This window comes from Equus quagga, chromosome 4, assembly GCF_021613505.1.
Source record: "Equus quagga isolate Etosha38 chromosome 4, UCLA_HA_Equagga_1.0, whole genome shotgun sequence".
In the NCBI taxonomy this organism is placed as follows: domain Eukaryota; kingdom Metazoa; phylum Chordata; class Mammalia; order Perissodactyla; family Equidae; genus Equus; species Equus quagga.
In genome coordinates this window covers 36,902,068-36,915,408 of record NC_060270.1, presented here as the reverse complement: position 1 = coordinate 36,915,408, position 13,341 = coordinate 36,902,068, and the positions used below count along the sequence as shown (strand labels likewise).

Below are 13,341 nucleotides of genomic sequence, written 5' to 3'. Positions count from 1 at the left end.
GAATGGAGTAGAAAGTGTGTTCAAAGAAATAAGAGAGAACTTCCCAAATCTAGGGAAGGAGATGGAAATCCATGTGGAAGAGGCTGCCAGATCTCCTAGATATGTCAATGCAAAAAGACCTACTGCAAGGCATATAGTAGTAAAACTGGCAAAAATGAGTGACAAAGGAAGAATACTAAGGGCAGCAAGGCAGAGGAAAATAACCTACAAAGGACCCCATATCAGACTTTCAGCAAATTTCTCTGCAGAAACCTTACAGGCTAGGAGAGAATAGAATGACATATTCAAATCTTTGAAAGACAAAAATTTTCAGCCGAGAATACTTGGTATCCAGCAAAAATATCCTTCAGATATGATGGAGAAATAAAAGCTTTCCCAGACAAACAAAAGCTAAGGGAGTTTGTAGCCACAAGGACCCCTCTACAAAAAATCCTCAAGAAGGCCCTCATACCTGAAAAAAAAAAAACCCCAGGGAGAAAGGGGTTACAAAGCACAGAGTAAGGAGATAAATAGGTAGATAGAATCAGAATAGGATGCAAATACTCAAGTATAGGATTAAAGATAAAGGGAAGGAAAACACCAAAAACAAAGATAACCTTGTCATTTTAACCACAAACTCACAACACAAGATGGAATAAGATGTAAGAAAAACAACTTAGGAGGGGAGGAGGAAAGGGACTGAATCAGTTTAGACTAAGGAAAGAAGAGGCCATCAGAAAATGGACTATCTTATACACGAGATGCTGAACACGAACCTCATGGTAACCACTAAACAAAAACACAGAACAGAGACACAAATAATAAACAAGGAGAAAACAAACACATCATAAAAAACTACATAATTCAATGGGTAGACCAAAACAGGACGAGAAACAAAGGAAATGCAGGAGAACCAGAAAATGAGTGATAAAATGGCAGCATTAAGCCCTCATGTATCGATAATCACCCTAAACATAAATGGATTGAATTCTCCAATGAAAAGACACAGAGTGGCAAGATGGATTAAAGAACAAGACCCAACAATATACTTCCTCCAGGAAACACATCTCAGCTCCAGTGGCAACCACAGGCTCAGAGAGAAGGGATGGAAGATGATACTCCAAGCTAACGGCAAACAAAAGAAAGCAGGTGTTGTCATACCTGTATCAAAGTAGGCTTCAGGATAAGACAGGTAAAGAGAGACAAAGAGGGGCAGTATATTTAGTCAAAGGGACACTCCATCAAGAAGAAATAACACTTATAAATATCTATGCACCCAACAGAGGAGCACCAAAGTTCATAAAGCAACTGTTAACAAACCTAAAAGAAGATATTAATAATAACACAATAATAGTAGGAGACCTCAACACCCCACTCACATCAATGGATAGATCATTCAGGCAGAAAATCAACAAGGAAACAGTGGAATTAAATGAAAAGCTAAGCCAGTTGGACTTAATAGACATATATAGAACACTCCATCCAAAAACAGCAGAATACACGTTCTTCTCAAGTGCACACAGAACATTCTCAAAGATAGAGCATATGTTGGGAAACAAGGCAAACCTCAATAAATTTAAGAAAATTGAAATAATAACAAACATCTTTTTGGATCACAATGCTATAATGCTAGAAACTAATTACAGGAAAAAAGCTGGAAAGGGACAAAGATGTGGAGACTAAACAACATGCTATTGAACAAGCAGTGGATCATTGAAGAAATTAAAGGAGAAATCAAAAAATGAAAATGAGAACATACCATACCAACTCAGATGAGATGCAGCAAAAGCCGTATTAAGAGGGAAATTCATTGCAATACAGGATCCCTTAAAAAACAAGAAAAATCCCAAATAAGCAACCTCAAATTACACCTAACTGAATTAGAAAAAGAAGAACAAATAAAGCCCAAAGTCAGCAGAAGGAGAAAGAGAATAAAAATCAGAGCAGAAATAAATGCTATTGAAACAAAAAAGGCAGTAGAAAGGATCAGTGAAACACAGCTGGTTCTTTGAAAGGGTAAATAAAATTGACAAACCCCTAGCCAGACTTACAAAGAAAAAAAGAGAGAAAGCTCAGATAAACAAAATCAGAAATGAAAGAGGAGAAATAACAGATACCACAGAAATACAACAGATTATGAGAGAATACTACAAAAAACTATATCCCAACAAAATGGATAATCTAGAGGAAATGGATAAATTCTTAGACTCTTACAACCTCCCAAAGCTGAATCAAGAAGAAATAGATAATCTGAATAGACCAGTCACAAGGAAAGAGATTGAAACAGTAATCAAAAGCATCCCAAAGAATAAAAGCCCAGGACCAGATGGCTTCCCTGGGGAAATCTACCAAACTTTCAGAGAGGACTTAATACCTATCCTTCTCAAGCTATTCCAAAAAATTACGGAAGCTGAAACACTTCCTAACACATTTTACGAGGCCAGCATCACTCTGATACCAAAGCCTGACAAGGACAGCACAGAAAAGGAAAACTACAGGCCAAGATTGCTGATGAACGTAGATGCAAAAATTCTAAACAAAATAATGGCAACCCAAATACAGCAATACATCAAAAAGATCATACATCATGATCAAGTGGGATTTATACTAGGGACACAGGAATGGTTCAACATCTGCAAGTCAATCAACATGATATACCACATCAACAAACTGAGGAATAAAAACCATGATCATCTCAATAGATGCAGAGAAAGCATTTGACAAGATCCAACAGCCATTTATGATTTAAAAAACTTGTAACAAAATGGGGATAGAAGGAAATTACCTCAACATAATAGAGGCCATGTATGACAGACCCACAGCAAACATCATACTCAATGGAGAAAAACTGAACACCATCCCCCTGAGTACAGGAACCAGACAAGGATGCCCACTATCACCACTCTTATTCAACATAGTACTGGAGGTTTTGGCCAGAGCAATTAGGCAAGAGAAAGGAATAAAAGGAATGCACATAGGGAGTGAAGAAGTGAAACTCTCACTGTTTGCGGATGACATGATCTTATATATAGAATACCCTAAAGAATCCCTTGGGAAACTATTAGAAATAATTAACAACTATGGTAAAGTTGCAGGGTGCAAAATCAACTTACCAAGATCAGTTGCATTTCTATACTCTAATAACAAACTTACGGAAAGAGAACTCAGGAGCACAATTCCATTTACAATTGTAACTAGAACAATAAAATACCTAGGAAGAAATTTAACTAATGAGGTGAAGAACTTATACAATGAAAACTATAAGACGTTACTGAAAGAAATAGGTAATGATATAAAGAGATGGAAAGAGATTCCATGCACATGGATTGGAAGAATAAACGTGGTTAAAATGTCCATACTACCAAAAGCAATCTACAGATTCAATGCAATCCCAGTCAGAATCCCAGTGACATTCTTCATGGAAATAGAACAAAGAACCATTGTCTCATGCCACACACAAAAATAAACTCAAAATGGATCAAAGGCTTGAAGATAAGTCCTGAAACCATAAAACTCCTGGAAGATAATATAGGTAGTACACTCTTTGACATAGAACTTAAAAGGATCTTTTCAAATACGATGTCTTCTGAGACAAGGGAAACAAAAGAAAAAATAGACAAGTCGGACCTCATCAGACTAAAGAGCTTCTGTAAGGCAAAAGAAACTAGAATCAAAACAAGGAGACAACCCCCCAATTGGGAGAAAATATTTGCAAATCATATATCTGACAAGGGGTTAATCTCCCTAATATATAAGGAACTCACACAACTAAACAATAAAAAAACAAATAACCTGATGAAAAAACGGGCAGAGGATACAAACAGACATTGTCCCAAAGAAGATATACAGATGGCCAATAAACACATAAAAAGGTGTTCACCATCACTAATCATCATGGAAATGCAAATTAAAACTACACTAAGATGTCACCTTACACCTGTTAAGATGGCTATAATCACTAAGACGAAAAATAACAAATGTTCGAGAGGTGCTGGAGGAAAGGGAACCCTTATACACTGCTGGTGGGAATGCAAACTGGTGCAGCCACTATGGAAAACAGTATGGAGATTCCTCAGAAAACTAAAAATAATACTACCATACAACCCAGCTATGGCACTACTGGGCCTCTACCCAAACAACTTGAAATCAACAATCCAAAGTAACATATGCACCCCTGTGTTCATTGCAGCACTATTCACAATAGCCAAGACATGGAAGCAATCTAAATGCCCATCGACTGATGATAGGATAAAGAAAATGTGGTGTATATATATACAATGGAATACTACTCAGCCATAAAAAAGGATAAAATCATCCCATTTGTGACAACATGGATGGATCTGGAGGAAATTATGCTAAGCAAAATAAGCCAGACTGAGAAAGAGAAACACCAGATGATTTCACTCATATGTGGAATATGAACAAGCACATGGACAAAACAGTTCAGTGGTTACCATGGGAAGGGGGCTGGGGGGTGGGCATAGGGGGTGAAGGGGAGCACTTATGTGGTGACAGTCAAGAAATAATGTACAACAGAAACCTCACATTGATATAAACTATGATGAACTCAATTAAAAAACAAGAAGAGAGGATTGGTGGTGGATGTTAGCTCAGGGCTAATCTTCCTAAATATATATATATGAAGCAAAAACTGACAAAACTAAAAGGAGAAACAGATAAATCCACAATTATAGTTTGGAAATTTCAAAACTTCTCTGTCAGTATTTAATATAATTAGTAGACAGAAAACCATTAAGACTTTAAAAAAACACTATTGACTAACTTTACCTGACATTTATAGAATATTCCACTCAAAAAAATCAAAGCACAAATTTTTTTCAAGTGCACATGGAGCACCCACCAATATAGATTGTATACTAGGCCATAAAACAAACTTCAACAAGTTGTTAAAGGAATCATCATGGTAAATTTGGAGAAAACCTAAATATTTGGAAATAAATAACATTTTTGTAAATAACCCATCAATTAAAGAAGAAATCTCAAAAGAAATTAGAAAATATATAGATATATATATATTTTTTGTTTTTGAAGATTGGCACCTGAGCTAACACCTGTTGCCAATCTTCTTTTCTTCTTCTTCTTCTTCTCCCCAAAGCCCCCCAGTACATTCTAGTTTCAGGTCCTTCTGGTTGTGCTATGTGGGATGCTGCCTCAGCATGGCCTGATGAGCAGTACTAGGTCCGTGCTCAGGATCCAAACCTGTGAAACCCTGGACTGCCAGAGTGGAGCCTACAAACTTAACCACTCGGCCACGGGGCCAGCCCCTAGAATATATTTTAAACTAAATGAAAATGAAAATACAACATATCAGAATCTGTGGTCTACAATTAAATCAGTTTTTTGAGGATAATTTATAGCATTAAATATTTATATCAGGAAAGAAGAAGGTCTCAAATGAGGAAATAATAAAGTTGAACACAAATAAATTAAATAGAAAATGGACAAACAATAGAAAAAAATCAAAGAAACCAAAAGCTGGTTCTTTAAAAGATAAATAAAATTGATAAACCTCTAGTGAGACTAATCAAGAAAGAGAGAAGACACAATTACTGATATCAAGAATGAGAGAGGTGAAAAGATAATATGAGTAACTTTATACTAATAAATCAACAACTTTAGATGAAATGGAAAAATTCTTTGGAAGACACAAATTACCAAAGCTGACTCAAGAAGAAATGGAAAATCTGAGTGGCTGTACATCAATTAAAGAAATTAATTGATTTCCTGTGAGGAAACTCCAGGCCTAGATAGCTTCACTAGTGAAGTCTGTCATATTTAAGGAAAAAATAATACCAATTCTACACAAAAATATTTTTAAAAATAGAGGAAAAGGGAGTACATAACAGTTTTTATGAGACTGCCTTAACTCTGATAATAAAACCAGAAAAAGACATAGCAATAAAGAACACTACCGACCAATGTCCTCATAAGCAGAGAAGCAAAAATACTTAAAATATTGGTAAATAGAAACCAGCAATGTATAAAAAGACTAATGATGATCAAATAGTGTTTATCCAAGGCATGCAAGGCTGGTTTAACATTAAAAAAATCAATGTAATTCACCATAATAGTTGATTGTAAGGAAAACCGTAATGTCATCTTGAAAGACGTAGAAAAAGCATTTGACAAAATTCAATATCCATTCCCAATAAAACTCTCAGCAAACTAGAAATAGAAGGGAAATTCTTCATCCTGATAATAAGGACATCGAGAAAAATTCTACAGCTAGCATCGTACTGAAAGTAGTACTGCCAAAAGCCAAAATTAAAATCCCTGATTCTGATCAGACCTCCTCTGGAGAAAGTGTAGAAGGCAGAGGAGCGTGTTAGAAGATTCCATGGGCATGAAGTTAGCAAAATCCAGATAGTAGGAAACTCTATGGAATAAGTGTTCCAGCTTCTTCAGTAAATACACTTCAAGGAAAATAAAGGACTGACAGCTAGAGGCAAAAACCTATATATTAAGAGACTTGAGATGCATTGGCCAGCTCCAACATGTGGCCCTTGTTTGGATCTTCATTCAGAAAAATTAAATGCAGAAAAAAGAAAAACAGAACAAACAAGAAAAACCTCAACAGCATTTGACATCTGTGAGACAATTTGAAATCCAAACACTGATTGGATATTTGATATTGAGAAATGATTGTTAATATTTTAAAGTATATTAGTGAAATTGTCATTATGTTAAAAGGGCTCATTTGTTATGCCTATATTGAATTTTTATAAATGAAATATTCAAAATCTGAGATTCACTTCAAAATTATACTGTGTTACAGAGGAGTCAGTGGAATGTAGATGAGACAGGATTGGTGATGAGTTGATAATTGATGAAGCTGGATAATGGATGCATAGGTTCATTATTTTATTCTCTCTGCCTTTGTATACATTTTTAAATTTCCGTAATGAAAAGTTAAGAAAAATTATCATAGTTATCAGTTATTGACCACTTATATATTTTGGGAGGTTTATAAATATTAATATATTTAAGCCTTGCAGAAACAGTACATGGTTTTCAAAGATGGGAAACTGAATGTTGCAAGTTTGAAACTTGTTTAAGGTCATACCCGCTAAGTGACAGAGCCAACATTTGCAGCCCAGATCTGTCAATCAGACAGTAGGTCTTCTTTCTATTTTGCTGGGCTATGACTTTCATATACTATACTGGTTTGTCTTCCTGTTTTTCTCTTGAGTTTTATGCTGATATTTATTTCAGAGAACTTGGGGGTACCATTTTCAGTCAGCCCTATTGTTTGCCAGAAGCATGACTACCTGTCATCCAATGATGGGCAGGTTGCAACAGTTTTCCTTCAGATTTAGAAGTTGGCATGTTCCTCCCTTTTCCATGTTCTGAAAAATCAAAAGACCATCTGTAAGCAGAAAATTACTTTTTGCACTTTGTCTTCTCTGCCACTGTCACTGACAGATGGCACTTGATTGACGTTTTCCCCACTTACTTATGGGATGATGGCATGAAACCATGTTAACCTTAAATGTTGTCTCTATAATTGACATTCTTTAAAACTTAGTGAGACTTCTAATGCATGTAATTCTTACCTTTTTGTTTATTTTTTTATAGGCTTTGGTTGGAGAGAAGGCTTGTTATCAATCCATCAGTAGCTATGGTGGTCAGATCTTTTATTTGGGGACAAAAGTAAGCTCTTCCACTCTGTGACTTGTGTTTATTTGTGTCAGGATAGTTGGGGCTGAAGGAGGTTGCTGGTAAAAAGAGCAGCGCATTACAAAGTGGATATTGATCAGCGGTAATCTAAAACTTTTAGGGGTTAGATAGTGGTGATTTTAAGCTGACTTATTTTCTCCATTTTTAGAAATATTTTTACTTTCACTTAGCTTCTAATAGAATGCTTATTTTCTAAATTCAGGGATATACTTTCACAATCTTCGCATTTATGTTTTCATGACCAGGAAGATACCTTCTCATGTATATTTGTCATGTCATTAAGATGTCCTTTAGCTTAGATCTGCTTAGGATATATTAAAATACATTGAGGTATTTGACTTAGAATAGAATCACTGGAATAGGAACTTTTTGTATATCAGTTTGTTCCTGTGCTTTTTTTTTTTAACTTAACATGGAGAAATATTTATTCATTATTAAAATTCAAAATATTAGCAAGTCAGTATGGGAAGATTGGGGGTTCCTTATCCATGGGATTAACTCCTTTTTGGACCGTAGGCTTATTGACCTTTAAATATTTGATTTACTCATTAATGTGGGCCCTTGAAGACCCTTTAGTAAATGCTTCTAACTGTGGTATGAAATGCTTTTACTTAAAGAAATGTGAAATGAGATGTGGAACTGGGGCAAATGTGTCTCCTGAACAAGTCCATTGAAGAAGAGCATTTTAATTTTCTTCTCTTTGATTTCTAGTCTGTTTACGTGATGATGCTGAGGAGCTGGAGAGAGGTAAGTTCAAAGTAATTTTATGTATTAGAGCTGTTGAATTGGTGCCATCTTAACATTTCTGTTTTGACTTTGCAGAAAAAGATTATTTGGATTTGGGCTTTTTAGTTTCAGCAGTGTGCATCAAAACCCTTGTAACTACTGGGTACTTGATTTGGTAAAACTGTATAAATTAGGAGTAGGTTTAGCTATACATATCAGAAAATTCAAAATAACAGTGGCTTAAACAGGATTTTTCTCTCATGTAAAAGCAATCTGGAGGTAGGCAGTCCATGATTAGTATGGCAGCCCTATGGTCTTTAGTATAATATCCTGTTCCACCATCCTTGTGTGTGGCTTCTAGTCTCAAGGTCATTTTATGTTCCAGTATGGAACTCCAGCTGTTAAGTCTACATTCCAGGAAGGAGGGAAGAGAAGAGAAGGGCTGGTCCTTGCCTTTTAAAGTGACATCTCAGAAATACCAAGCAACATTTCTGCTTACTTATCATTGGCCAGAATTTAGTCACATGGCCCCAAGTCGCTATAAGAGAGTCTTAGAAATATCCTTTAGCTTGTATATTACTGTCTCAAATAAACTTGGGACTTGTTACTAAGGAGGAAGGAGTGAAAAGATGTTGTGTTAAACAACTAGCTGTTTCTGTGATCAGTGACATTCTAGCTGTTTCTTCTTTTCATATTTAGGCTTGTGGCTGCCTATATTAGCCTATACAATCACTGTACTATCCAGTGCTTTAAGAAATTATTTTTCTTGGAAATAACATAGTCACATGGTTTTGGAATAATTTTAGCTACTAAGCAACAACTTCTAGAAATATATTAGGTAAAATAGGAATTCTGACTGGCAAGTTGGTCACATAAAGGGGTCTGGTTTCTCCCGTTTATTCATTTTAGAGAGTGGATCATCTGCTGAAACAAGATTGTCTTACGGAAGCCTTGGCTCTTGCATGGTCTTTCCATGAAGGAAAAGCAAAAGCAGTAGTGGGTGAGTTAAAAGATTACTGGTGTAGTAGACATTGTTTTTCTGGACTAGAGGGAATGAATAATACTAATCACTCACATGACACTTCTGGCTTAGTGTTCAAGTATTTTATAAATAAGATGTTGTCAAAGCTTACAGACTTCCAATGAAAAAGGTTAATGACAAATACAGGATATAGAATTTTAAGTGTCACTCTTTTGATTCTTTTTTTTTTTTTCATAAGGAAAATTTGCTGTTGGAGCAAAAGGGAAGTACATGCTATCTGGTCTGATACATGTGAGGTGTTCCTGTTATGGCGTATTAGCCAACATTTTGATACCTAAGGATTGTTGAAATTATATCTATTGGTAGCACAGGTTGTAAATAGAAGACCAGAATAGTTTCACTCTTGAAGATGTGGACTAACTTTGTTTTTTGCTGGGTTGTGCTTCTCTACAGGATTATCAGGGGATGCCAGTAAGCGAAAGGCTGTTGTGGCAGATCGGGTGAGTATTTTAATAAGGTTTTTACTAGGGTATAGTACAGATGTGCTTTTGGTATTTGCTCTTATCTGTGGGCATGATTAGGTAAATGGCTACAGTCAAGGAGATGGTGTGTAAGAAAAAAAAGAGTCAGGTTATAATTTCCTGGTGTCATCTTGAAAACTTTTTAAATTCTTTCTTATCACCTTTTCTTTTTTTTCCCTTGCTTACTCTCCTATGAAGATGACAAAGTAGTAAAATAGTTCAAAGATAGCAGAAAGTCAAAGGAAGAAAACCCAGGGATCTGGGTTATTTCTGAACATAATTATAGCCCATAGAAAGTTAACATTTGTTAGTTTTTATAAACTGATAGTAATTATGAGAAGTATTATAAGAGCAAGTGTTTGTATTGCCTGAGATAGCAGGGTTAATATTTTAATATTGGTGTTATTAGCTTAATATAGTTAACACTAATATTTACTATTAGATTTGTTTTCCTAGACTTGGTTGAATTCGTTTACTATAGTCATTCCTCCCCTTTTTATTGTGTAAATGCATTGGTAAAAATTATTCCAAATTAGTGTAAACATTTAGAAAACATAAGTAGAAATTGGTTACTTCTTAGACTCGTGAATGCTGCTTGTCTCAGTATCTGCTCTAAAAAGAATTAGCTATCTGTGTTCTTTAGGGAAAGACCTACAGCAGAGGATTACTCAAGAGCTGAACTTCAAAATTTTTCATTTCCTGAGCAGTATAGATAGTAATGAGGTCTAGAACCTGGAGATAATTTTTAGGAAAGATTAGCAAATTAGTGGTAGCTCTGAGGCTGAAAGAAGTTAGGCTGGGGTTAAAAATATTGGGAAATAAAGCCACTAACATTTTGTATTATATTTTTAATGTAATAACAAAGCCTGGCTCTCTATTCTTCAGGAGGGCCATATATATTAGGTAGTGAAAAACTTTAGAAATACATCTTAATTTCTTTGCAAGACTCTTTTCCTTACAGATGGTGGAAATCCTGTTCCATTATGCAGATCGAGCTCTGAAAAAGTGCCCAGATCAGGGAAAAATCCAGGTGATGGAGCAGCATTTTCAGGTACACCTTTGCATGTGTTTCTAATAGACATTGCTGTGCGTAGGTCTAATACTACTCTTTTATATTACTTGAGAATGGGACTTTCATGTTTGGGTTAAACATTTTTTAGTATTCAAAGCTTTGTTTCAGGGCTTGTGGAGCATTCTAAATGATGAAATTTTCAAGTAACCAGTCACATGGGAACAGATGAGTAAATTATTGTGGAGCGTTAGTGCTTAGCTACTTAGTGTTGTGTGGCAGGAAAGGATATATGTAAGAGGGTACAGAGCTGTGAATTGTCACCTCACAGTGGCTGACACCGGCTGATGACCGACATTTATGGTAACTAGGCTAGTCGGAGAAGAGGTCTACTATCGAAGTGTCAGTTTAGTTCTAGGAGTACCTGTGACTCAGGAATGGATCCATTACAAAAAAAGCATGATCTCTAAAATATGCTAATGAAAAACCTTGAGATTCTCTTGGAACTCAGTGAAAATGGAAGTCAAGGAGCAATTTAAAGACTTGTATAGTGTTTATTACGCAAGTTACACTGTTTGCAATGATCTCCAGTTATATTTGTTACAAATCTCTTTCTCCTTCCCCATTCCTAGAGCTCCCTCCCCTCCCCCTGCCTCCTCTTTTAACAAATCTTTGAGGATCTAACACAGGGGTCAGCAAACGTTTTCTAAGCAGGGCCAGATGGGAAAATTTAGGCTTTGCGGGGCACGTATGATCTCTGTCACATATTCTTCCTTGTTTTTTTTTTTTGTTGTTTGTTTTTTAAACAACTCTTAGAAAGTGTAAAAACCGTTTTAGCTGTGAGCCATTCAGAAAAAGGCTGTGGGCAGGATTTGGCCCATGGGCCAAAGTATGCAGTCTCTGGTCTAATATGTACTAGGCACTGGGCAATAATGAGTGAAATATACATGGTCCTTGCTATCTTTAAGTTTGCAGTGGAGTCAAAGTAACTTTTCTTGTGTACATTAGTGGAAATATTTAGAAGAGATCTAGGGGTTTTGAAGTTCTAAAGAGCAGGCCCAGCTCAGATCCTTGCATCTGTCCCTTTGATGCTTATAACTTTGGAAGATAGGGATAGATACAGCAATTAACATTTGGAGGACATCAAACATTTGGAGAGTATTAACATTTGGAGGATTTGGTTTCCTGAACTGTACTCTTTAGTACCACAATAGTGGGCTTCTGGTGGATTAACTTTTATTACTGTTTGGCTGGAGGCTCATTAATTTATCAATAAAGAAGAGAACTAAGCCCAGATAAATTATAAAAATAGATAACTTGGGAGGAAAACATATGGCAGAAAGAAAGCTTTTGGAAACAAAACTGTGTGGGAACAATACCTTCTATATAAATAATTTTTTTTTAAAGATTTTATTTTTCCTTTTTCTCCCCAAAGCCTCCCGGTACACAGTTGTATATTTTTAATTGTGGGTCCTTCTAGTTGTGGCATGTGGGATGCTGCCTCAGCGTGGCTTGATGAGCGGTGCCATGTCTGCGCCCAGGGTTCAAACCAGCGAAACCCTGGGCTGCCAGAGCAGAGTGTGTGAACTCAACCACTTGGCCACGGGTCTGGCCCCATAAATAATTTTTATACCAATGTTGTATATATAGAAAAGAAAACTTAGGGGCCAGCCCGGTGGCACGGTGGTTAAGTGCGCACATTCCGCTTTGGCAGCCTGGGGTTCACCAGTTTGGATCCTGGGTGCAGACGTGGCACCACTTGGCAAGCCATGCTGTGGTAGGCATCCCACATATAAAGTAGAGGAAGATGGGCACGGATGTCAGCTCAGGGCCAGTCTTCCTCAGCAAAAAGAGGAGGATTGGCAGCAGATGTTAACTCAGGGCCAATCTTCCTCAAAAAAGAGAAAGAAAGAAAAAGAAAAGAAAACTTAATATTTTAACAAGAGAATATCTATTACCAAGAAGTGGTAGGGAGGTATTCATGAAAGAACTCTCTCCATTGGAAGGTATACTCTGTTGAAAATAAACATCTAGTAGGGAACTAGGAGGGGCTGATGTGGGGGCGCGATGTGTAACATAGAAACCACCATGTGGGGAAGAACATGGTAAAGAGTTATAAAAGAAGAAAGGGAGAAAAGTGATGTTCTGTTGGAGAAATAAGAAAGAATCTCAGCGTGACAGGGGCTATGGATGATGGTTTCTAGTGCTGATTATAAAATTTACAGAGAAACAAACTGTAGTCATGTGTTCTTAACCATCTAGATCTTTGTTGGAAGTTTCATTCTGCTAAAAGAGTATCTGATAAAATTTTTTATTTATTAAGATTTTAGTCTCATAAAAGGTAAAGGATAACAGTGGTGGGGACCACTATTTGGGATTTGTTTTTTACTAATGATCAGGGATAGACTCTTCAGAGAAAAATTATC

General features: G+C 36.3%; 1 protein-coding gene across 2 annotated transcripts in view; it reads left to right on the top strand.

Moving 5' to 3' along the window:
• VPS8 (VPS8 subunit of CORVET complex) overlaps positions 1-13,341 on the top strand; it is a 233,285-nt gene that overhangs the window by 52,599 nt on the left and 167,345 nt on the right. For both annotated transcript variants that reach the window (XM_046658305.1, XM_046658304.1), the window contains 5 exons: positions 7,576-7,650; positions 8,389-8,424; positions 9,313-9,403; positions 9,839-9,885; positions 10,868-10,957. In XM_046658305.1, the coding sequence (XP_046514261.1) occupies positions 7,576-7,650; positions 8,389-8,424; positions 9,313-9,403; positions 9,839-9,885; positions 10,868-10,957 (339 nt within the window). The remainder of the gene's footprint in view (positions 1-7,575; positions 7,651-8,388; positions 8,425-9,312; positions 9,404-9,838; positions 9,886-10,867; positions 10,958-13,341) is intronic.